General features: G+C 41.7%; 2 protein-coding genes across 2 annotated transcripts in view; both read right to left on the minus strand.

The window, feature by feature from the left end:
* Positions 1 to 1,340: 1,340 nt before the first annotated feature.
* Positions 1,341 to 23,263, minus strand: part of CALR3 (calreticulin 3) — a 33,585-nt gene continuing 11,662 nt past the window's right edge. Inside the window, exons 5-9 of the mRNA XM_037506092.2 lie at positions 21,661 to 21,849; positions 9,738 to 9,845; positions 9,509 to 9,640; positions 8,507 to 8,599; positions 1,341 to 1,537 (exon numbers count right to left, since the gene is read on the minus strand). Of these exons, the coding sequence (XP_037361989.1) occupies positions 1,394 to 1,537; positions 8,507 to 8,599; positions 9,509 to 9,640; positions 9,738 to 9,845; positions 21,661 to 21,849 (666 nt within the window). The 3' untranslated portion in view covers positions 1,341 to 1,393. The remainder of the gene's footprint in view (positions 1,538 to 8,506; positions 8,600 to 9,508; positions 9,641 to 9,737; positions 9,846 to 21,660; positions 21,850 to 23,263) is intronic.
* Positions 12,677 to 20,481, minus strand: LOC119241076 (heterogeneous nuclear ribonucleoproteins A2/B1-like). The gene is given in 3 exon segments (XM_037506093.2): positions 12,677 to 13,012; positions 13,014 to 13,747; positions 20,093 to 20,481. Coding segments are annotated over 3 exon segments (1,029 nt in total). The 5' UTR covers positions 20,298 to 20,481; the 3' UTR covers positions 12,677 to 12,922.

Raw genomic sequence — 23,263 nt, forward strand, 5'->3', positions numbered from 1 at the left:
CAGGGAGCTGACCCACATGACACAGCAGTCCTCTCCTGACTCGCCAGCTGCTCCCTTCAGCTGTGTATTTCAGTCAATCCACCTGTTGTGTTCCCCACTCTGTCTCTGGTGACTCCTCCACCCCCTGCACCTCTGGCCTGTGCCCCAGTTCTTGTATGCATAAATAAATAAATCTTAAAAAAAAAAAAGCTGGTGTAAAAAAAGTATTAATTAAAAAGAAATTCATTCCTCAGTTCTACCAGCCACATCTCCAGTGCTCACATGCAGTCAGTGCACACAGAGAGACAACTCCATCCTGTAAAAGGCTCTCCAGACAGACAAGCCCAGCAGTGTCTGCCATGCAGCAGTGTCAACCTGTGTTTGTACAATTGTTTCAGGCATTTTCTCTCTAGGCCTGACTCCTCTTCTTCCCTCACTAACTTCTCATTACATTCAGAGATGAAAAAGGTAGGCTGTGTTAGATTTCCCACCTCAAGGAAGAGTTTTTACTTTCTGAGAGGGATAATCAACCATGAAGAACAATGTACCATCAGCTGAAAAGGCCAAATTCAAAGACCTGCCAACTTCAGCCAAAGTGAGAACAAAATACTTCACTGTCAGGGCAGATTTTCATATTTATCATCTATTGACATGCTATATATAATTTCCAATTTGTTTGACTTACTCAAAACATTGCTGAATTCCAAATTTCTGCCATCTTAAATTTATTTCCAACACAAATTTCTACATGAAAAGTGATCTGTCTCTTTAAAACAGAAGACTGCTATGTGCAGCTTTTAAAAGAGAAAATTATTGGATTTAAAAGTAAAAAAACTGAAAAGTAATCACTATTTTTCCTTGAGAAGGTGAATTTCATTTCTCTATCTTACAGAGAACTAATGGCCAGAGGTGGGGAAAACAGTATCAGCTCCTTTATGGCACACCAAATGTTTGGGCACAAGGCCTGGATCTCCAAGGTAACCAGTGTAGGAGCACAGCATGCAAAACCTTTCCATGACAACCACTCTGTATGAAGATTTCATACTGGAAAAGTTTCTCCCACAGCATTAGTAATTTACAACCCAAAGAAATGAGGCCTTATTTTTCCCTTTTCAAGTAAGTGTCACTAACTTATTTATAAAATGTCTTGGGATTCAGAAAAAGATCATCCTGTATTTAATCCTACCCTTGATGGCCTCTGGTTTCCAATGACTGGGTTTGTCCAGAGGAAATTTTTTGGCGCATGGGGAATTCAGGAAAACTTGACTGATACTACTGAAAAGTATGCAAACTTTTTTTTTCCAAATAAAATTGGATATATGACCACAAAATGTAGACATTTGAACTTTTAAATGTCAATGAAAGCAGAAACACGGTTTTACCAATCAATCATCTTTATCTGAGATAGGGATAACTAGAGTTCATCCTTCCTGTGAAATCTATTGAAATGATTTTCTTGACCACCAAACCTTCCAATCAGCAGCTCCTCCTCATCTTCTTCGCGGGCCTTCTTCACTTCTTCTTTGGCCTGTATAGCATCCATCTCCCTTTCTGGGTCCTGGAGAAAGAAACAAAGTCCCCAGTAGCCAGGGATTATGTTTCCTGGAGGGCTGAGTGAGTATCAGCTTTTAGCTTGCCCCTGCCTTGTAAAACCTCCAGGCCACTTGGAGTTGGCTGAAGAGGTGCCCCAAGACATCAGGTCCTAATCACCAGGAGCTATAAACGTGACCTTATATGGGGAAAGGCCTTTGTAAAGGTGACTAGGGCCTTTGCAAAGTTTTAAAACATGCTGAGATGGAGATGGTCCTGGATTATCAGGGGCCCTAAAATCGATTACAAGTGAGAGATATCGCACACAAAGAGAAGGAAAAAGGCATTTGAAGATGGAGGCAGAGATCAGACTGATGCAGGCACAAACCAATCTATCAGGAGTCGTCAAACCCTAAGAGTCAGGAAGGATCCTACCCTAGAGTCATCAGAAGACGCACTATCCTGCTGATGCATTGATTTCAGCCCATTGATGCTGATTTTGGACAGCTGGCTTCCAAAACAGTGAGAACACATTTCTGTTGCTTTGAGACAGTTTGTGGTCATTGTTATGGAACCCAAGGAAATAGTCACCTGCCCATAATGACATTTCTGTCAACAATAGGATGCATATACATTGGTGGTCCCTACAGACGATACTAGTAGCCTAGGTGTGTAATGTGCACCATCTAGGTTAGTGTAATCACACTCTATGACATTCATACAACAAGGAAATCTAACATTTCTCAGAGCACATCCCCATCGTTAAGAGGTACATGACTATTTAGGGACCTCAAAATGCACATTAAAAAAAAAAACAGAGTGCTGGGCCTCCCCGGTGGTGCAGCGGTTGAGTGCTGGGTTGCGAAGCTGCCCGCAGCCTCTGCAGCGCCGGTTCGATCCCCGGCTGCTCCCCGGCCACTGGAGGAGGGTCCCACATGGCGCACAGACCTCTCCTGCCACCCGCTGCTCCCCTCAGCAGTGTACTTCAGTCCTTCTGCCTGCTCTGCTCCCCGCTCTGGCTCTGGTGAATTCTCTCACCCTCCCACACTTCTGACTGTACCCAGTGCTTGTATAAACAAACAAACAAACAAACAAACAAATAAATAAATAAATAAAATCCTTAAAAAAAAAAAAATAAAATAAAAAAAACAGAGTGCTTCACATCAGGGAATGAAGAGTGAAGGCACAGAGGGGGAAGGATTTTGCTGATACATTTATCTGACAACTTTCGAGAATACATATGAAATTCCTACAACTCAGTAAGAAAAGTTCAAATAATCCAACACAAAAGTGAGTGAATGACAATATAAAATGTATTGACTACTTGTTTCTAATGCTTTGACATCAAAACTGTGCTAACCCAGGAGGGGTCCCCTACCAAGGTTAGACAATTCCTAGAAAGAGTAAGCATCTGAAAAAACTCCCTCCACATGCAAATGGACCAATCCAGAGCCCAAATCCCTTATCACCATCTCTAGTACTCAATTTCCAGCCTTAATTCCCCCAGGACCATGTACTAGACTAGAGGAATAGCCTGTGTCTCGGAGTAAGTATTAAAGAAACAAAAAACAGGCAAATCCTAAGACCACTTACCCTTCCTCACCTATTCCCTTCCAGGTTGGAAACTACAAAGAAAGCTCCTGCGCACATTTCCCTCTGCCTCCTGATCCCCCTAGTCCTTCCCAATGTGATCCCTTAGTGTCCCCTCCTCTGGCCACCTGTGAGTAGAAGCTATTTTCCCCCACCATCACCAACCCTTGTGTCCTCTAGTTCCTTTCCCTCCCTCTTAACCTCAGAGCCCTCCGGATGCTTATTAAAGCCCACTGTTTTTTTAAAGTTTTATATAATCAAATTGTCTCCTCTGTAAATTTCCAGTACTTGTTTTCATTACTCTCATTTACTTTGCTGCACATAATTTTCTCAAATTCCCTCCACTTTGTCAATGGCTACAGTTCATCCTTTCTCATGACTTTCTTATGACTACATAATAGTCCATGATGTATATATACATAATGCTGCTGCTTTGTAGTAAAGCTTGAGCCAGGTAACATGATACTACCATATCTCTTTTTTCTTTGCTTTTGTAAATTGAGGCCTTCTGTGGTTCCACATAAACTTCAAGATTTTTTTGTTAAGTTTCTTTGAAAAATGTTATTTTGATGGAGACTGCATTAAATTTATTATTCTAGGCAGGATAGTCATTTTGATTATATTTGAATCTTCCCATCCATAAGCATCTAAGTCCTTTAATAACATCTTATAGTTCTAGTTGCATAGGTCCTTTACCTTTTGTTAAGTAAATCCTGAGGTATTTAATTCTTTTTGAAGCAATTATAAATGGAGCTATTTTCTTAATTACTTTTGCTTCTTGTTGTTTGTCTATAAAACGGCTATTGAGGGCCTCCCCGGTGGCGCAGCGGTTGAGCGCTGGGTTGCGAAGCTGCGCGCGGCCTCTGTGGCGCCGGTTCGATCCCCGGCTGCTCCCCGGCCACCGGAGGAGGGTCCCACATGGCGCGCAGACCTCTCCTGCCGCCCGCTGCTCCCCTCAGCAGTGTACTTCGGTCCTTCTGCCTGCTCTGCTCCCCGCTCTGGCTCTGGTGAATTCTCTCACCCTCCCGCGCTTCTGACTGTACCCAGTGCATGTATAAACAAAACAAACAAAGAAACCAGCAAAACAAATAAATAAAGCATGCCTCTATAAAAAAAAAAAAAAAAAAAAAAAAAAAAAAAAAAAAAAAAAACGGCTATTGATTTTTGTATGTTGATTGTGTAACCTGCTACTTTGCTGTATTCATTTATTTCTTCTAATAACTTTACAATGATGGAGAATTTAGAATTTTTTATATATAATATCACATCGCCAGCAAATAGCAATAGTTTCACTTCTTTTCCTACTTGGATTCCCTTTATTTCCTGTGCTCATCTGATAGCTCTGGCCAAAACCTCTATTACCAAGTTAAACAGAAATGGTGACGGTGGGTATCCTTGTCTTGTGTCAGATCTCATGAGGAAAGCTTTCAGTTTTCACCATTGACTATTACATTTGTTTATGGTATATGGCCTATACTATATCGGAACAGTTTCCTTCTATTTCCTTTTTGTTTCAAATTTTTATCATAAATGGTCACTGAATCTTATCAAATGCTCTCTATCTACTGATATTATCAGTTGATTTTTATCTTTACTTTTGTTGATTACATTGATTGATTTACATATATTAGACCATCTTTGTATAACTGGGGTGAATCTCATTTGCTCATACTGTATATCTTTGTGGTATATACTGTTGAATTTCACTTGCTAGTTGTAAGGAACATGTGTTAAAATCAGGCTATTTTTCAACTTTCACATAACAGAGGCCCATACTTTCAACAAGCAACAGATGGTCTTTGAATTTGCAACAATGTCTCAGTAGTGTGCCTACAGGCACTTAACAGTGTAAAAGGGGCTAGGCAGAAGAATTGTGGTTGTTTCTCTCAGAGTTGGAGTGTCACTTGCTCTGTCTGCCTGCCAGTGTATATGGTCCCTGGTCCTGGCATTAAAGAACTGCAAAATCTACCAAAGTCTCCAAATTCTCTTATTGTCTGCAAAAACTGACAATGAACTTACGTGGCCTGAGATGGTTGCATGACACTAGTATTTTGTAGAAAATTTCCATTAGGGTTATTGATCTATAATTTTCTTTTCTTGTGCTGTCTGGTTTCTGCATGAAGGTAATGATGGCATCATAAAATGCATTAAGGAACATTCCTCCTTCTGGTATTTTTAAAAACAATTTGAGCAAGGTGGCATTATTTCTTTAAAAGTTTGATAAAATTCAAAATTTGTAAAACCATTTTGTTCTTGGCTTTTGTTTTCCATGCTTGTGATTATTTTGTTTAATTCATCTGTTTCTTTCTGGGTTAGCCTTGGTAGACTATGTTGATCTAGAAGTTTATCCACTTTTCAAGGTTATCAGCATACAATTGTTCACAGTAATGTCTTATGATCTTTTGTATTTCTGTGCTACCTGTAGTGATTTCTCCTCCTCCATTTGTGATTCTTTTTACTAATATTTTCTCCTTTATTTTGTTAGCCTAGCTAAAGGTTTTCTATTTTTTTAATCTTCTTGAATAACCAGTTCTTAGTTTCACTGATTTTTTTATACTGTCTTTTTGATCTGTTTATTTCTATCCTTATTTTCATTATTTCCTCCTTTATACTAACTTTGGGTCTATTTATTGGGCTTTTTCAAGTTGCTTTAGGTGTGTTATTAGATTATTTGGGATTTTTCTTGCTATTTAATGTGAACCTGTATCACAGTTATCTTCCCAACTTCTGCCATGTCCCATAAATTCTGATAGCTTGTATCATAATTTTCTTTCATCTTAAGGTATTTTTAAATTTCTGCTTTGATTTCCTCTTTTGTACAATTGCATCAAACATCATGTTGTTTAGTCACCATGTATTCATAGTTTTTCCTGTTGTTTTTTTCTCTTATAGTTTTTTTCTCTTATAGTTTCTAATTTTTTTAAAAATTTATTTATTTATACAAGCACTAGGTACAGTCAGAAGCGTGGGAGGGTGAGAGATTCACCAGAGCAAGAGTGGGGAACAAAACAGGCAGACCCACGAAACACACTGCTGAGGGGAGCAGCGGGCGTGGCAGGAGAGGTCTGCGTATCATGTGGGACCCTCGCAGGTGACCAGGGATTGAACCGGCGCTGCAGAGGCTGCTTTGCAGCCCAGCACTCAACTGCAGCGCCACCAGGGAAGGCCCTAATTGATTTCTAATTTTATGGTCAGAAGATACTAGGTATAATTTTAATCTTTGTGGTTATATTGACATTGATTTGTGTCACAAGATATGGTCTATTCTTAGCAATGTTCCATGTGCAGGGCCTCCCTGGTGGCCTAGGGGTTAAGCCTCAACATTATCACCATGACGGCCCATCACAATGGCCTGAGTTCAGTCCCTGGCCAGGGAGCTAACCCACTATGGTGCAGCAGACCTCTCCTGTCCTCTCCTCCTTGCCCACTGCTCCCCTTAGCACTGTATTTCAGTAAGTCCACCTGTTCTGCTCCCTACTCTGTCTGGTGAATCCTCTCACCCCTGAACCTCTGGCCCACATCCCAGTTCTTATACACAAAATAAATAATGTTAAAAAAAATGTTCTGTGTGCACTTGGAGAAAAAAGTTACATGCAGCGGTTCTTAGGTGAAGTGTTCTGTAGATGTCTATTAGACTTATTTGGCCTACCCATCATTTAAAGCAATTGTTTATTTATGCTTTGCTTTTTTTATCTGTCCATTGTTATAAGTGGGGTATTAAGTTCCCCTAGTATTATTGTGTTGCTAATCACTATCTCTCTTAAGTTCTGTTATTAATTGTCATATGTCCCTATGCAGAACAAGTTATCGTTTCAGTGGTGGTTGTCTTCTGATTTGAGGGTCTCTCCATACCTGAATGATAATAAAATCTACATCTTAAAACACTGTCATTTCACAAAAGAGGATGCCCATGTGACCACGAAGTCATGAAACAGTCCTCACCTTCATTTGTCATCAGGGGCATGCAAACTGAAACAGATGGGGGGGGGGGACACCACTACCCACCCAGTGTTGTAAGAATGCAGGTCTAGAAGGACTGCAAGATGGCTTAGCCACTCTGAAAACAGTCTGGCAGCTTTTTATAGAATTAAGCATACACTATTTGAGCCAACAATCCACTCTGGGGTATGTATCCAAGAGAAAAAGGCACACATCCACAACAAAAACCTGTTTGCAAATATTTATGGTAGCTATGTTCATCAAAGCTGGAAATAACTCAATGTCCATCAGCTAAACTACCCAGATAAACTAGATAAACTACCCAGCAACAAGAAACAAACAAACCACAGATGCACCAATATGGGTGAATCTCAGACACATTATGCTTGGGGAAAGAAACTGACTCACATACCATGTAGTATGTGACTCCACTGCTATAGTATTCGGGAAAGGGTGACAGTGACAGTAGACAAGTTATCAACAAAGGGCCCAAGGAAACTTGTGGGAGGTGGGTGATGAAATTGTTGTAATCTTGATTTTTGGTGGTGGTTTCACTAATTATGTATGTTTGCCAAAATCTACATAATTGTGCACTCAAAAGGGGTAAGTTTTCAGTATGTGAATTATATTTCAACAAATCTAATATTAACAACAACTGACAATACCAAACATAGTCAAAGATGTTTTACAACTGAAGCTCCCATCCACCACAGCGGGGAATCTGAAACAGGGAAACATACTGAAAACTGTCTGGCCATTCCTGGCCTCATGTGCACTGAGAGACATGTATAAAAATAACAGTCAAGGGCCTCCCCAGTGGCGCAGTGGTTGAGTGCTGGGTTGTGAAGCTGCCCACAGCCTCTACAGCACCGGTTCGATCCCCCGCTGCTCCCCGCCCACCGGAGGAGGGTCCCACATGGCGCACAGACCTCTCCTGCCACCCGCTGCTCCCCTCAGCAGTGTACTTCGGGCCTTCTGCCTGCTCTTCTCCCCACTCTGGCTCTGGTGAATTCTCTCATCACCCTCCCGCGCTTCTGACTGTACCCAGTGCTTGTGTAAGTAAATAAAATAAATCTTTAAAAAAAAAAAAAATAACAGTCAAAGTTTTAGTCAAGAAGCCACAAATCAGAAATGACCCAAAGCTGCATAAACAGAGAATGGGAACATGCCTTCTGGAATATTCTCACAGTGATAACAAACTGCTACATGTGATAATTTTAATGAACAAGTACATATTGAATGGCTCAATGCTTATGAGCTTTAAAAGGAAATCCTGTAGATGGAGATAGAATGGGAGACCCGATGGAGGTGAGGTGGGCTGGGAGAGAGTGTAAGGAGATTCCCGGCACTCTGTTTTGTATGTTGGTTTGGGTGGGGTGTTCTCATAGCAACCTCTCCTATACGTTAGACTTCAGCACAGAAGTAAATGAATAATGAAAGAAAAGTGCATACTGTGCATCATACGTACCTTGGTTTCACCCCAGGTGGCCCTGCCAAAATCCTCAGCGTACTCTTCATCATCTGTAATCAGGAAGTTATCAAAGATGGTTCCAGACCTCACCTATGGATGACAATAAGGCCTTCCTTATGGACTTGAGAAATGTAGCAACTTCACATCAAGAAACAGTTATAGGGCCTCCCTGGTGGCGCAGCGGTTGAGCGCTGGGTTGTGAAGCTGCCCGCAGCTTCTGCAGCGCAGGTTCGATCCCCGGCTGCTCCCCAGACACCAGAGGAGGATCCCACATGGCGCGCAGACCTCTCCTGCCGCCCGCTGCTCCCCTCAGCAGTGTGCTTCAGTCCTTCTGCCTGCTCTGCTCCCCGTTCTGGCTCTGGTGAATTCTCTTACCCTCCCGCGCTTCTGACTGTACCCAGTGCTTGTATAAATAAATAAATAAACAAACAAACAAATAAATAAATCTTTAAAAAAAAGTTATATTTTCCCTAGGATTTAAACCCATTTCTAGAATAAATATTCTGAACAAGGGTCCTCAAACTCAGGTCCATACTGGGAAGGTAAGGAACATTTTTAAAAATTCTGAGGCCCGGTCTCACCCCCAGGGCTCCTGATTTAAGTGGTATGGGCATGGAGGCTTTGAGAAGCTCCCCAGCAATGAATCCCACATTCAGCAATGAGAGAAACACAGGTGAGAGCCTTGTGTGCTGTGAACCGGCAGTGCTGTCCTGGAGCTGCCTAGTAATGCAGAAGAATCTCAGGCTCTCCCCCAGCCACCCACCTATCAGAACCTGCCATCTTGTCCTAAAGCTGATGGATGTCATGGGTCACTTCCAAGCAGAGGAGTAACAAATTCCCAAAGGGAGGGAAGGACATATTTTGTCCGCAGTTGCGTGAACTGAGTCTACACAGGGAAGCCTGGTACAATAAGAGCTCAAGAAATAGCAGTTATGTGAATTAAAGCATTTAGGCTGAAGTTCAGGGTTATTGAACCAAGCTAAATTTAAAACCAGTGACCTGCCAAAGCTCCAGTCCAATGGCACCAATGTTCTCAAATTCAGAGAGGTCGTATTCTGTCAAATAGTTGGTGTTTTTCAGCTTCTGATGGAGCCAGACATCTTTGTCTATACCCTCTGGTTTCAGGCCATCCTGCAACAACAAACTGTACATGGTGGTCCCAGATGACAGGGGAAGGAAGGGGGCAGCCTGGGAGGGGCCCAGGCATGGTAAGAAGAGGAGGCCACACCTGATAGGGAGGCTTCTGTAGCATCGGTGCCTGCCAGTCCCCATCCAGTTCACTATTCCAGTCGCTTGGCTTGCTGGCACTGGCATCCAGAAATTGCTTCTCCCAATCCTTAAAACATGTATAAAGAAAAAAAAATATATACATATATATATTTATCTTTTCTCAGCTTTGAGAAAGGACATTCTTAGCTAGCAAGAGCACAGGTCAGGCTTGTGACTATGGTGGCAATTTTCCCCTCTCTCAATTTGGTATCAGAAGGTTGGGTGTTCAGGGTTCCTCAGTCTACAAGGGGCCCTGGAAATTTGTCTGTGATTTCAGAACTTTCCCCCATCCTGTACAGAGGAAGGACAATATGGAAAACTCAAAATAGTAGCTGAAGTTAAAATGATGGTGGGAGGAGCTACATATTTATTGCTGCTCAAGTTAGGCTATGTCTGCGCTTCCACAACATGATCACATGTGGACTATTCCAGAGACACAGACTGTCAACTAAGAAACTTTCCAAGATTTACCAGGGGTGGGGGGGATAGCTGTTAACAGGAGAAACAGTTATATTATTGTGTCCTTTTATATATAACCATTCACACTATTCACATATGGATAGCTCCAAGTATGTATATATACTCTCATATACAGTATCCCTCTTATCCATGTGGAGAAGTTCCAAGACTCCCAGTGGATGCTCTGTGGATAGTACCAAACCCTCTATCTACTATGTTTTTTCCTAGAAATAAATACCTATGGTAACATTTAATTTACAGACACAGTAAAGGATTGACAATAAGAAATAACAAAGTAGAACAATTATAACAATATACTATAATAAAAGTGATGTAAAAATGGTCTCTATGTTTATCAAAATATCTTATTGTATGGTTTACTTTTGGACCTTTGTTGATGATGAAATCACAAAAAGTGAAACCGTGGATAAGGGGGAATTACTGTATAACTCTGCATATATACACAGATATATATATATATAATAATTTACAAGCAGATTAATAATTACATGCTATATGTATGCATACATATGCATGTGTGCATGCATGTGTATGTATATCTGTGTACACATATGTATATATGAATATATAGAGAGTGAGTCACATGTTACATGGTGGCATTTTGGTCAAGGAGGGACTGTATAGGTCCCAATTGGTTGGTTAGAAGATCATCTAGATCCAGGTGCATAGTAGACTGTATCATATAGGTTTGTGTAATTGCTCTCTGTAACACTGGCACAACAACAAAATCACCTAACATCACATTTCTCAGTACACATCCCTGTCATTAAGCAATGTATGACTATGTATACACATACACATACACGCACACATACACATACACATGACTCAGCGTTGAATAAATATTTGTTGACTAAATGAAGGGATAAAAAAAGTTTCTGGGCCTCCCCTGGTGGCGCAGCAGTTGAGCGCTGGGCTGCAAAGCTGCCCACAGCCTCTGCAGCACCCGTTCGATCCCTGGCCACCGACAAGGGTCCCACATGGCACGCAGACCTCTCCTGCCGCGACCGCTGCTCCCCTCAGCAGTGTATTTTGTCAGTCTGCCTGTTCTGTTCCCCTCTCTGTCTCTGGTGAATTCTCTTACTCTCCCGTGCTTCTGACTGTACCCAGTGCTTGTATTAAAAAAAAAAAAGAATAATGAGGAAATTGAAAAAAAAGTTGCTGTGGATTAATATTCAGATAAACACATATGAAAGTCTTCAAAATGGTGGTTTATCTTTTAGGATTACTGAAAAATATTAAACCTCCTGCACCTAGACTATGGCTTTTCTGTGACACTCTGTGACTTCTCAATAACTGATTTATGGGATTTAGTCATCTCCCATACTACTTTTTGTCTCCAGAATCCCAACTGGGAACAGATATGCCATATTTATGTTGGGTACCAGGAAATTACAATTCAATCTAAGTAGACAGATTCTCATAATTGTGGGATGTGTGTGTGTGTGTGTGTGTGTGTGTGTGCATGTGTCATGAAGTAATTTGTTTAGGAGCTCACACAGAACAGAACTGAACATGCAGCCAGCTTGGGAATGCACTTCTGGAAGGACAATCACCCCCAGGTCCTATGCCTGGGTTTTTCAGGCAAACCCAAGTCCTTTCTGCCGAGAAAACCAGGGTTTCAGTACCAAGACTTGTGTAGGCCAGGAATGCAGGGTCAAGTTTTTTGTCATTCTGTTTAAAGAAAATGCTCTTTCCTGGTGAAAAGTACTTCTTGGGTTTGTTTTGAAGGTAAGAAAGGAGGGAAACTAGCTATTTTGATTTAGTAATTACATGCAGCCTAAGATGAAGTATTTGATTATTAAACAGGAATGCCACACAGGGCTTCCCCGGTGGCGCAGCTGTTGAGCGCGGTGTTGCGAAGCTGCCCGCAGCCTCTGCAGTGCCGGTTCGATCCCCGGCTGCTCCCCGGCCACCAGAGGAGGGTCCCACATGGCGCGCAGACCTCTCCTGCCGCCCACTGCTCCCCTCAGCAGTGTACTTCGGTCCTTCTGCCTGTTCTGCATCCTGCTCTGACTCTGGTGAATTCTCTCGCCTTCCCGCGCTTCTGACTGTACCCAGTGCTTGTATGAATAAATAAATAAATAAATAAATCTTAAAAAAAAAAAACAGGAATGCCACTAATAAGTTTTAAGTTGTCAGAAATTCTTTTTTTCCTTTAGAATTATTTTATTAAATCATAAATGTACAACAGCTTCTTAACTCTACACATGCACTTAATTTTTTTAAAGGAAAAAAACGTTATGTCTTATTACATCATGATCCTGGCTAATAGCTTTTCAAAACTTTTGAGAAAATTTTAAAAAATGTTTCACATGTCACCTGAAACTTACAAATTTAACATTATCAAAGAAGGAATGCTTCTAACACTCTTACAAAGACCACTAGAAAGAAACAATTAAAAAACTAAGAAACTGTCTCAAAGGCATTTTTTTCCAATCTTTCCTCCACAGTAAGGTAATGTTATTAAATAATTCAATCCATTCACAAAATGGCTCTCTGCATCTGCTCTGGTGTCTTCTGCCATATCACTGCATATTTATGCATGACTGAGATAAGAGTTTCCTTAACATTATTATTTCGATAACCTGAAGCTGGTCTGTTAACCTCTGGGCTCTCATCCTCTCCTCTATACAGTGAAGCCCATGGCAAATAGGAAGAAGCTCAATATCGGCTTCTCCCTCCATAACCCCCACTTCCGCCACTGCCTCCTGGACCATAGTTTCCTCCACCATATGGTCCCCCCATGCTACCAACCAAAGTTTACACTTTTCATTGGACCATAGTTAGAAGGTTGTTGGTTATAGTTTCCAAAATCATTATAATTTCCACTTCCATAATTTCCTCCTCCATAGTTGTCATAACCACCTCCGTAGCCCCCACCCTGGTTGCCACATCCAGGTCCTCCACCACCAAATCCTCCTCTTCCTCCTCCATAACCAGGGCTACCTCCAAAATTGCCACCTCCAGGTCCTCCTCCATACCCATTATAACCATCCCCAAATCCACGACCACTTCCATACCCATCAGATCCTCCTCTAAAGTTACTTCCGGGTCCTGGTCCAAAATTTCCACCACCACCACGAGAGTCCCCAAAACCAAAGTTTCCTCCTCTTCCACTTCTAGAACTTTGTACTTCCTGCATTTTGTACTTCCTGAGAAAGGACAAAGCCTTTCTCACTTCTGCGTTATGACCATTGATAGTATGGTATTTCTGCAACACAATCTTATCCACAGGATCATGGTCATCAAAAGTAACAAATCCAAAGCCTCTTTTCTTCCCAGACTGCCTATCAGTAATTATCTCAATGGTATCAATTTTTCCATATTCCTCAAAGTAATCTCTAAGATGATGTTCCTCAGTATCTTCATTAATCCCACCAACAAACAGCTTCTTCACAGTCACATGAGCCCCAGGTTTTCCAGATTCCTCTCTTGCTACAGTACGTTTTGGCTCAACCACTCTTCCATCGATAGAATGAGGTCTGGTGGGGGGGCGGAGCAACATGGCGGCGAGGAGACGCTGCGAGTAAGATCTCCCATTAAAAAAAGTGAATAGGGAGGAAAAGCGGCAGGTCCCAGTGAGAACTGGGACACGGAAGATAAACGGGTGACGCCAGCAAACTACCCGAAGAAGAAACTGGCCATAAAAGAGGACTAGAAGGGAGGGAAGCGCAGAACCCTGCTCCCCTCCCCCGCCCACAGAGGCGGCACTCTCCGACCCGCAGAGAGGAGGAAACAACAAACCAAAACGGCCCACAAGAACAAACGACGCAGCAAGCGGGACTGTGAGCGGAAAGGAACTATTGCAGCCACCACACCCCGTGAACGGGAGCTGAGGCGAACCCTGCAGGATCCGCCGCGGCGGTGAGCGAACGGCTCCGGGCGCCATTAGAGAAGAACAAAGACCCCGGGAGACGCGCACACAGCCCGGGCTGCCGGTAAGCTGGCGCGGAAACGCGGAGTGCTCGGCACGCTTGAAAAGCAAGTGCAGACCTGGATCGCGGCTGCCCAGGTCCCCGCGCCTGCGACCTAGGCTTGCGGGGAGACGACCTAGGCTTGCGGGGAGACGCGCGGAGGTCCTCACTGAGGTGAAGGTCCCTCCCTGAGTAAGCAGGATCCAGGCACCCAGGCACGGGAGCAGTGCAAAAGGCGCCATTCCCGCGCCACTGAACTGGGCTACAGCCCGCGTCCTGGAACTGAGGGCTTTGAACTGAGACCCGGGGCACGAAAATTCGGGGCGTGGTTTCTCCACGACGGTGGGGCACAAGGCAGACACAGCACCCCAAAGCTGTTGAGGTGTACCCTACCATTCCCGCTCTGTTCTCTGTCCCACGGGGTGGGGGAGGCGAAAAACAGCCCCCCAAGGACAATAGGAGAGATCTCTGGCGCCACCTAGCGACCAGGAAAAAAAAAGTCACTAACACCCTATAAAACAGGACATTTCTTAAGACTGCTTGAAAAGGCAGAAGGTTTCTGGAGGACCAGTGGCCAGCCGGAAGTTATTCCACGCCAGGCCCCTTCCGACCAGCAGTCTGAGCCCACAGAGGGAGCAGGCACCCACGTCCGGGGCAGACCGGGTGCGCAGAAGAGTGTGCCTGAAACCGGAGGCGCAGGGACTGCATCCCGCTTCGCCATTTGAGAACAGGGACATTTCTTCAGTAAAAACTGCCTAAAACCAGCAGAAAGCTCCCCCAGAAGACAGAGATGGCTCCTGGAAGAGCCAGAGGGGAGCGGAGAAGTTCACCCAAGATGTCAGTCAGTCCGAGCAACACAGTGTCCCAACGCATACGACAAATTAGAAAACAGACAGTAGGGAGTAGAAGAACCACACGCAACCTAAAAACTCCTCAGGAAAGAAGCACACCACAAAAAGAAAACCACTCCCCAGATTGCAACGACAGCAACTTGGAAGAACTTCTGAGCCTTCCAGAAAGAGAATTTAAAATTGCCATGATTAAAAAAGTGATAGATCAGAAGAAGGAAATTGAGTCCCTAAAGAGGGAAGTAAGAGAAATGCAGGAGATCAAAGAATTAATGGAGGAACTAAAGAACTCTGGGAAAAGCAATGAAAGCAGAATAGATGAAATGGAAGAACGAATAAGTAATCTTGAAGACACAGAAATAAAAAGAACCAAAACAGAAAAGGAAAGAGAAGTACGAAGGAAAAAGAATGAAGAAAGACTTCGGGAACTATCTGACTCCATGAGGAAAGGAAATATAAGAGTTATAGGAATTCCAGAAGGAGAGGAGAGAGATGTAGGAACAGAGAAATATTCATGGATATAATTGAAGAGAACTTCCCAAATGAGAAGAAGGAGCTGAAAATTGATATACAAGAAGCAAGAAGAACACCAAACTTCCACGACGAAAGGAAAAACACAGCAAGACACATAATAGTAAAGCTCCCAAGAATCCAGGACAAGGAAAAAATAATGAAGCTGACAAGAGGAGAGAAACAGATAACATTCAAAGGAAAACCAATCAGGCTGACATCAGACTTCTCTGAAGAAACACTACGGGCAAGGAGAGAGTGGAGGGACATAGTCAACAGACTCCAAGAAAACAGATGCCAACCAAGAATACTCTATCCCGCAAAGCTCTCTTTCCTCCATGAAGAAAGAATATGGACCTTCCCAGACAAAGAGAAACTCCGGAATTTCATTGCGACTAAACCCCCACTCCAAAAAATACTACAAGGAATCCTAAAGCCAGAACCTCAGAGGGACGAATAACAACGAAAGAAGACCAAAAAAAAAAAAATTATTAAAAGAATAAATAAATAAAATCAAAGGAAAGACAAACATAATGGCAAATACAGATGCTAACATATCAATATTAACTCTAAATGTAAATGGACTAAACTCTTCAATAAAAAGACACAGAGTTGCAGCCTGGATTAAGAAACAAAACCCAACCTTTGCTGTCTCCAGGAAACACATTTAGCTACAAAAGATAAAATAGGCTCAAAGTCAAAGGATGGAAAACAATCCTACAAGCAAATGGCCAAAAAAGAAAGCAGGAACAGCTATACTTATATCAGATAAAACAGACTTCAAACTCAAAAAAATAAAAAGAGACCCCAATGGTCACTACATTATGATCAAGGGGACAATACTTCAAGAAGAAATAACACTCATTAACATATACTCACCAAACGAAAGAGCACCAAAATATATCAGACAACTGTTGTCCTCTCTGAAAACAGACATCAGAGAAAACACATATGTAGTGGGAGACTTCAACACACCACTATCAACAATGGATAGATCAACAAGACAAAAAATAAGTAAAGAAACTAAAGCTCTAAATAAGGACCTAGAGCATTTGGGCTTAACAGACATCTATAGAACACTAAACCCAAAAAAAATGGAGTACACATTTTTCTCAAGCGCACACGGATCATTCTCCAGGATCGATCACATACTGGGGCACAGACAAACATCAACAGATACACCAAGATTGAAATCATACCAACCATCTTTTCTGACCACGAAGGCATCAAACTAGAAATAAATCATAAAAAGAAGGCAAGGAACTATCCTACCTCATGGAGATTAAAAGCCACACTACTGGAAGACCACTGGACTAACGAGGAGATCAAAGAAGAAATTAAAAAATTCTTTGAATTGAATGACAAGGAGGACACCAATATCCTAAATGTATGGGATGCAGCAAAAGCAGTAATAAGAGGAAAATATATAGCAATAGAAGCTCACATCAAAAAACAAGAAAGAACTCAAAGAAACAACCTAATCTCAAAGCTCAAAGATCTAGAAAAAGAACAACAAAAAAACCCCAGAACCAGTAGAAGAAAAGAAATAATAAAAACCAAAGCAGAAATAAATGAAATTGAAACTAAAAAAACAATCCAAAAGATCAATGAAACCAAGAGCTGGTTCTTTGAAAAAATAAATAAAATAGACAGCCCCTAGCCAGGCTCACAAAGGAAAAAAGGGAGAAAGCACAAATACACAGAATCATAAATGAAAGAGGAGAAATCACAACGGACACAGCAGAAATCAAAAGAATAATCAGTAACTACTATGAACAGTTATATGGAAACAAGTTCAACAATCTAGAGGAGATGGACAAATTCCTACAACTCTACAATCACCCAAAGCTAGATAAAGAAGAAATAGAACACCTAAACAGACCAATTACAAGCAGCGAAATTGAAATGGTAATTAAAAACCTCCCCAAAAACAAAAGCCCAGGACCTGATGGATTTACAAATGAATTCTACCAAACATTCAGAGACGAATTAGTGCCTATCCTTCACAAACTCTTCCAAAAAATTGAGAAGGAAGGACAATACCAAACACGTTCTATGAAGCCAATATTACACTAATACCAAAACCGAATAAGGACAACACAAAAAGGAAAACTATAGGCCAATCTCCCTAATGAACACTGATGCAAAAATCCTCAATAAAATTTTAGCTATCAGAATCCAACAATGTATCCATAAGATAATTCACCACGACCAAGTTGGATTCATTCCAGGGGCACAAGGATGGTTTAACATCCGAAAATCAATCAACGTTATCCAACACATCAAAAAAGAAATATAAAAACCATATGATAATATCAATAGATGCTGAGAAAGCTTTCGACAAAGTGCAACACCCATTCATGATAAAAGCCCTTGAAATTCTTGGATACAAGGAACATACCTCAACATCATAAAGGCCATCTATGACAAGCCAACAGCCAGTATCATTCTCAATGGTGAAAAGCTGAAAGCAATTCCATTAAGATCTGGAACAAGACAAGGATGTCCACTCTCACCACTGCTTTTCAATATAATACTGGAAGTCCTAGCCAGAGCAATAAGACAAGAGAAAGACATCCAAGGAATCCAAATAGGAAAAGAAGAAGTCAAACTATCACTATTTGCAGATGATATGATAATATACATAGAGAACCCCAAAATCTCCACAGAAAAACTAATTCAACTCATCAATCAATTCAGTAAAGTGGCAGGATACAAAATCAACACGCAAAAGTCAGTGGCCTTCCTATACACAAACAATAAATCTGAAGAAGAAGAAATCAAAAAAACCACCCCTTTTATTATCGAAACAAAAAAAATCAAATATTTGGGAATAAATCTAACAAAAGAGGTAAAGGACCTATACAAAGAAAACTATAAAACGCTGTTAAAAGAAATAGAAGAAGACACAAAGAAATGGAAAGACATCCCCTGCTCATGGATTGGAAGAATAAACATTATTAAAATGGCCATCCTACCAAAAGCAATATACAGATTCAATGCTATTCCAATCAAAATCTCAATGGCATTCTTCAAAGAAATAGAACAATTATTGATGAAATTCATATGGAATCACCAAAAACCCCGAATAGCCAAAGCTCTACTGAAAAAAAAAGAAGGAAATGGAGGCATCACACTCCCAGACTTCAAACTATACTACAAAGCCATAATCATCAAAACTGCATGGTATTGGAACAAGAACAGACATACAGACCAATGGAATCGAATAGAAAATCCAGAAATAAACCCACAGATTTATGGTCAACTAATCTTTGACAAAGGAGCAAAGACTATGCATTGGAGCAAAGAAAGTTTGTTCAATAAATGGTGCTGGGAAAACTGGGTCGCTACATGCAAAAGAATGAAGCTTGACCACTACCTCACACCATACACAAAAATCAACTCAAAATGGATTAAAGAACTAGACATAAGACCTGAAACCATAAAATACATAGAAGGAAATATAGGCGAAACACTACGGGATTTGCACATCAAAGACATCTTTACAGACACATCACCCAAAGCAGTGATAGTGAAGAGAAAGATAAACAGCTGGGACTACATCAAATTAAAGAGCTTCTGCACAGCAAAAGAGACAATAACAAAAACAAAGAGAAACCCCACCAACTGGGAGAACATTTTTGCACCCAACACTAATGATAAAGGACTGATCACAAAAATCTGCAAAGAGCTGATGAGACTCAGCAACAACAAAGAAAATAATCCAGTCAAAAAATGGGCAGAAGAGCTAAAAAGAAACTTCTCTGAAGAGGAAATGCAAATGGCCAACAGACATATGAAAAAATGTTCAACATCACTTGTAATCAGGGAAATGCAAATCAAAACTACCATGAGATACCATCTCACACCAGTGAGAATGGCACATATTAAAAAAACTAGCAACAACAAATGTTGGCGAGGATGTGGAGAAAAAGGAACTCTTGTGCACTGTTGGTGGGAGTGCAAACTGGTCCAACCACTATGGAGAGCTGTGTGGAGATTTCTGGACCTACTAAACATAGAGCTTCCATATGATCCAGCAATTCCACTCCTAGGTATTTACCCAAAGGACACAGAAACATCAATTCCAAAGAGCACCTGCACTCCTATGTTTATAGCAGCACTGTTTACAATAGCTAAGCTTTGGAAACAACCCAAATGCCCAAAAATAGATGACTGGATCAAGAAGATGTGGTACATATATACCATGGAATATTACTCAGCATTCAAAAAAGATAAACACATGCAATTTGCAGCAACATGGATGGCACTGGAAGGGATCATGCTCAGCGAAATAAGCCAAAAAGAAAAAGAAAAATACCGGATGGTCTCACTCATAGCAGGAATCTAGAAAACTTAAATAAGGGACCAGGAAAATGAATATAAGAAAGTGAAAATCAAAATCAACAAAAAAACTATGAACCAGAGACACTTTTTGGGGGTGGGGGGCGGGAGGGGAAGGATTGGGGTCAGAATGGGGCGTTTGCAATTGTATGGGGAATATAAAAATAAATTTAATATTTAAAAAAAAAAAAAAAAAAAAAAAGAATGAGGTCTGGCAGTCATGGCAGCATCAACCTCAGACATGGATGAAAAAGTTACAAAACCAAATCCTCTTGATCTTTTGCTTGTAGGATCTCTCATTACCACACAGTCTGTAAGTTTTCCCCATTGTTCGTAGTAATTCCTCAAACTTTCTTCTGTGGTTTCAAAGCTCAAGCCGCCAATAAAGAGTTTAGGGAACTGTTCCTTTTCTCTCTCCATCACAGACTCAGTCGCTTCAGCCCGATTTCCCGCAGCCGAGCGAGATGAAAGAGATCTCCGCGGACGAACACGAACAGGACTGGTCCTGGCGCTGTAGTGAGAACTGCTGCTGCTCGAGAAACAACACCGCTAAGAGCACCTCCGCTCGTGACCCGGCGCTGCTGCTACTCCAGAAATTCTTAACAGGGGTCTGCACTCAGTTATAGCAAAGACTATTTTGCCGAGAGATAAACAGCTTATAATTTGGGGCTGTGTTTCTTGTTCAAAACAAAATGTTCCAACAGTAAACAAACACGAGTTGAAAGAGGGAAGGGTAGTTTGTAGTGGGTTAGGTGGTAGTTCCCAAAAAAGATTTGTCAACATCCCAAATCTTGCAATCTGGGAATGTGAACTTACTTGCAAAACAGGGTCTTTGCAGGACCCCTGGTGCCGCAGGAGTTAAAGACACAGCGCTATTGCCAGCCACTGTAGCACGAGTTAGATCCCCTGCTAGCCAGGGAGCTCCCCTCAGCAGTGTATTTCAGTAGATCTGCCTATTCTGCAACCCATTCTCTCTGGTGAAGCCTCTCCCTGCCCTCCACCACCGGTCGTGCCTCTGGCCTACACCCCAGTTTTTGTATGCATACATAAATAAATCTTAAAAAAAAAACAAACAGGGTCTTTGCACATGTAAATAAGGAGCAAAAGACAGATCATTCTCAAATTATACAGGTGGCCCCTAAATCCAATGACAAATGTTTTTAGAAAAGACAGAAAAGACTCATGAGATGACCACGGGAAGATGGAGGCAAACACCAGTGTTGCAGCCACAAACCCAGAATGCCTAGAGCCACCAGTAGCTGGAAGAAGCATAGAAGGATCCTCTCCCAGTCTTCAGAAGGAGTGTGGCCCTGCTGACACCTTGATTTCCAGATTCTGGAGATGTTCTCTAAGAACAACTGTGTATTAAAAGAATACACTTCTTTTAAAATCCCCCTTTGTGGTACTTTGTGACAGCAATATGGAAACCAGCACCAGCTATTATGTTAACTGATTCTTAGCCATCAGTAACCAGAGTGATGCTCAAAAAATACTTCATGTTCAAATGCAAAATGCACTGCTGATACACTGTCCTTTTTTTGTATTTTAATATTGGCTTTCAAAAAATCTGTATTTGCTTTCATCTCAAATAGTAAACAATTTTTTCATGACACTTTGGAATGTGCAGCTATGTGGCTGGTTTCAAGTGCATATGATCTGGGAAAAGCATTTTGATTGTTACAATGTTTGTTATGATCACCAGCCATGAAGCCATTTTACAGTATCTGAAGACTTACAAACTACACCGCCCACTTTTTAGAGTTGTTTCAGGGAAAATCCACACCTGGGATTTGTCATCTTTTTCCTGGTCCCAATCCTTAGACTCTGTTAGAGACTTCTCCATTTTCTTAAGTGATGTTAAGTTCCAGTCATACTCAATGCTGCCGGACTCAATCACCTGACTGTCAATTTTCACTTCATAAGTGAGATCTGGCCTTAATATCAGAGTGTAGAGGTGGGTGAATCCATCAACCTGCATATTTGAGAGGAGTAAAAAGATCAGAGTGAAAGCCTTGGCGAGACAAGATAGGTCTAAATATGTAGTTTACGTCATCATTGGTCACAGTTTCATTATAAACAACAAAGTTCTATAAGAGACAAAGCCAAAGTCCTTTTGCGTCCCCTTTCCTTGGGACAGGTAGCCATAGCTCTAGAGTCTGCTCAGTGTCCCCCTTGGTCTTTGTAACCCCAAGGACAACCACACACATGCTTCTTGTAAATGCTCTCCCTAGCCCCCTCCCCCTTTCCTCTCGACCACCTTTCCTAATTTAGACTTTGGCCCATTGCCTGATTGCTGCCAGGATTTGGTGACTAGTGCTGAGTCTCCCTAAGTATCGTACCTGCTCCTAACCATGTGCAAACAGCTCCAAACCAGAATTTTAATATACCAACCAGTGGCCTGACCTTCAGACTCAAGCTTCCAACAACTTATGGGACATTTCTACCTGGAATTCTGCCAGGATTTCATAATCGATTGTTCTAAACACAAATTTGGAGTCTTCCCTGGCCCCTCCTTAGCTTTTGTTTCTCTTTCTGATTAACAGCAACAGCTCTGAGAGTCATTGTCCACCTCCTCACGCCCAGATCTCACACATCACTAAGTCCTCTAAAGTATTTGTCAAAACACTCTTGTGTTCTGCATCCCACCGAAAACTGGCCTAACAGTTTCACCCATCTCTCTACCTGCCAATGGCCCTATCCCTCTACCTGCCTTCCCTAGAACAGCTGAGGTATTTTCTGATTTTTTTTCTAATTATTATTATTTTTTAAAGCATCCTTTTCTTTTCTTTCTTTTTTCCTTTTTTTTTTACAATATAGGATTTCTCCCCTCAGGTGTGGTCAACATAGTTCTCCCACCACCAAAGCACCCATAGTCCTCTACCATAGTCCACTTAGCTGAGGTATTTTCTATCAAGCAGATGGGATGTCCTCCTTGAAAACCCAAGGGCTAAGCACTGCCTTCAGGGATTTTTCCTTTGAGCATCATAGAATAAACCAGCCTATAAAGGTCACTGTGTGCCTCCCCACAAATGTGACACCAACTAGCTGCTGTGAATTCATGCTCCTTTAACAGATGGGTCTTCTGTAAGGTCATGGAAACAGCAGCACACATCTGAGGATATCAGCAGCCCAGGACTCTATGTACCTGCTAACTCCAGTCTAGTGTTGGCCTCCCCAGGAGGGACCTTGCAACCTCTGTAGTGACATTCGCATCTTGCACACAACTTATGTGCAACTGATTAGTTTCTTGGGATTTAATCATAAAGACCTGCTTAGGACAAATACTAAGGGAAGGGGGAACAGAAGGACTGTGAGCTCTCCTTGCCCCCAAGGGAGGAGTATCAGATCATAGCATACTGGGGGATGCAATGATCCTTTAGTGCAAC

The sequence above is a fragment of the Talpa occidentalis genome, unplaced genomic scaffold, assembly GCF_014898055.3.
Source record: "Talpa occidentalis isolate TD23 unplaced genomic scaffold, MPIMG_talOcc4v2.1 talOcc4.12, whole genome shotgun sequence".
NCBI classification, from domain to species: Eukaryota; Metazoa; Chordata; class Mammalia; order Eulipotyphla; family Talpidae; genus Talpa; species Talpa occidentalis.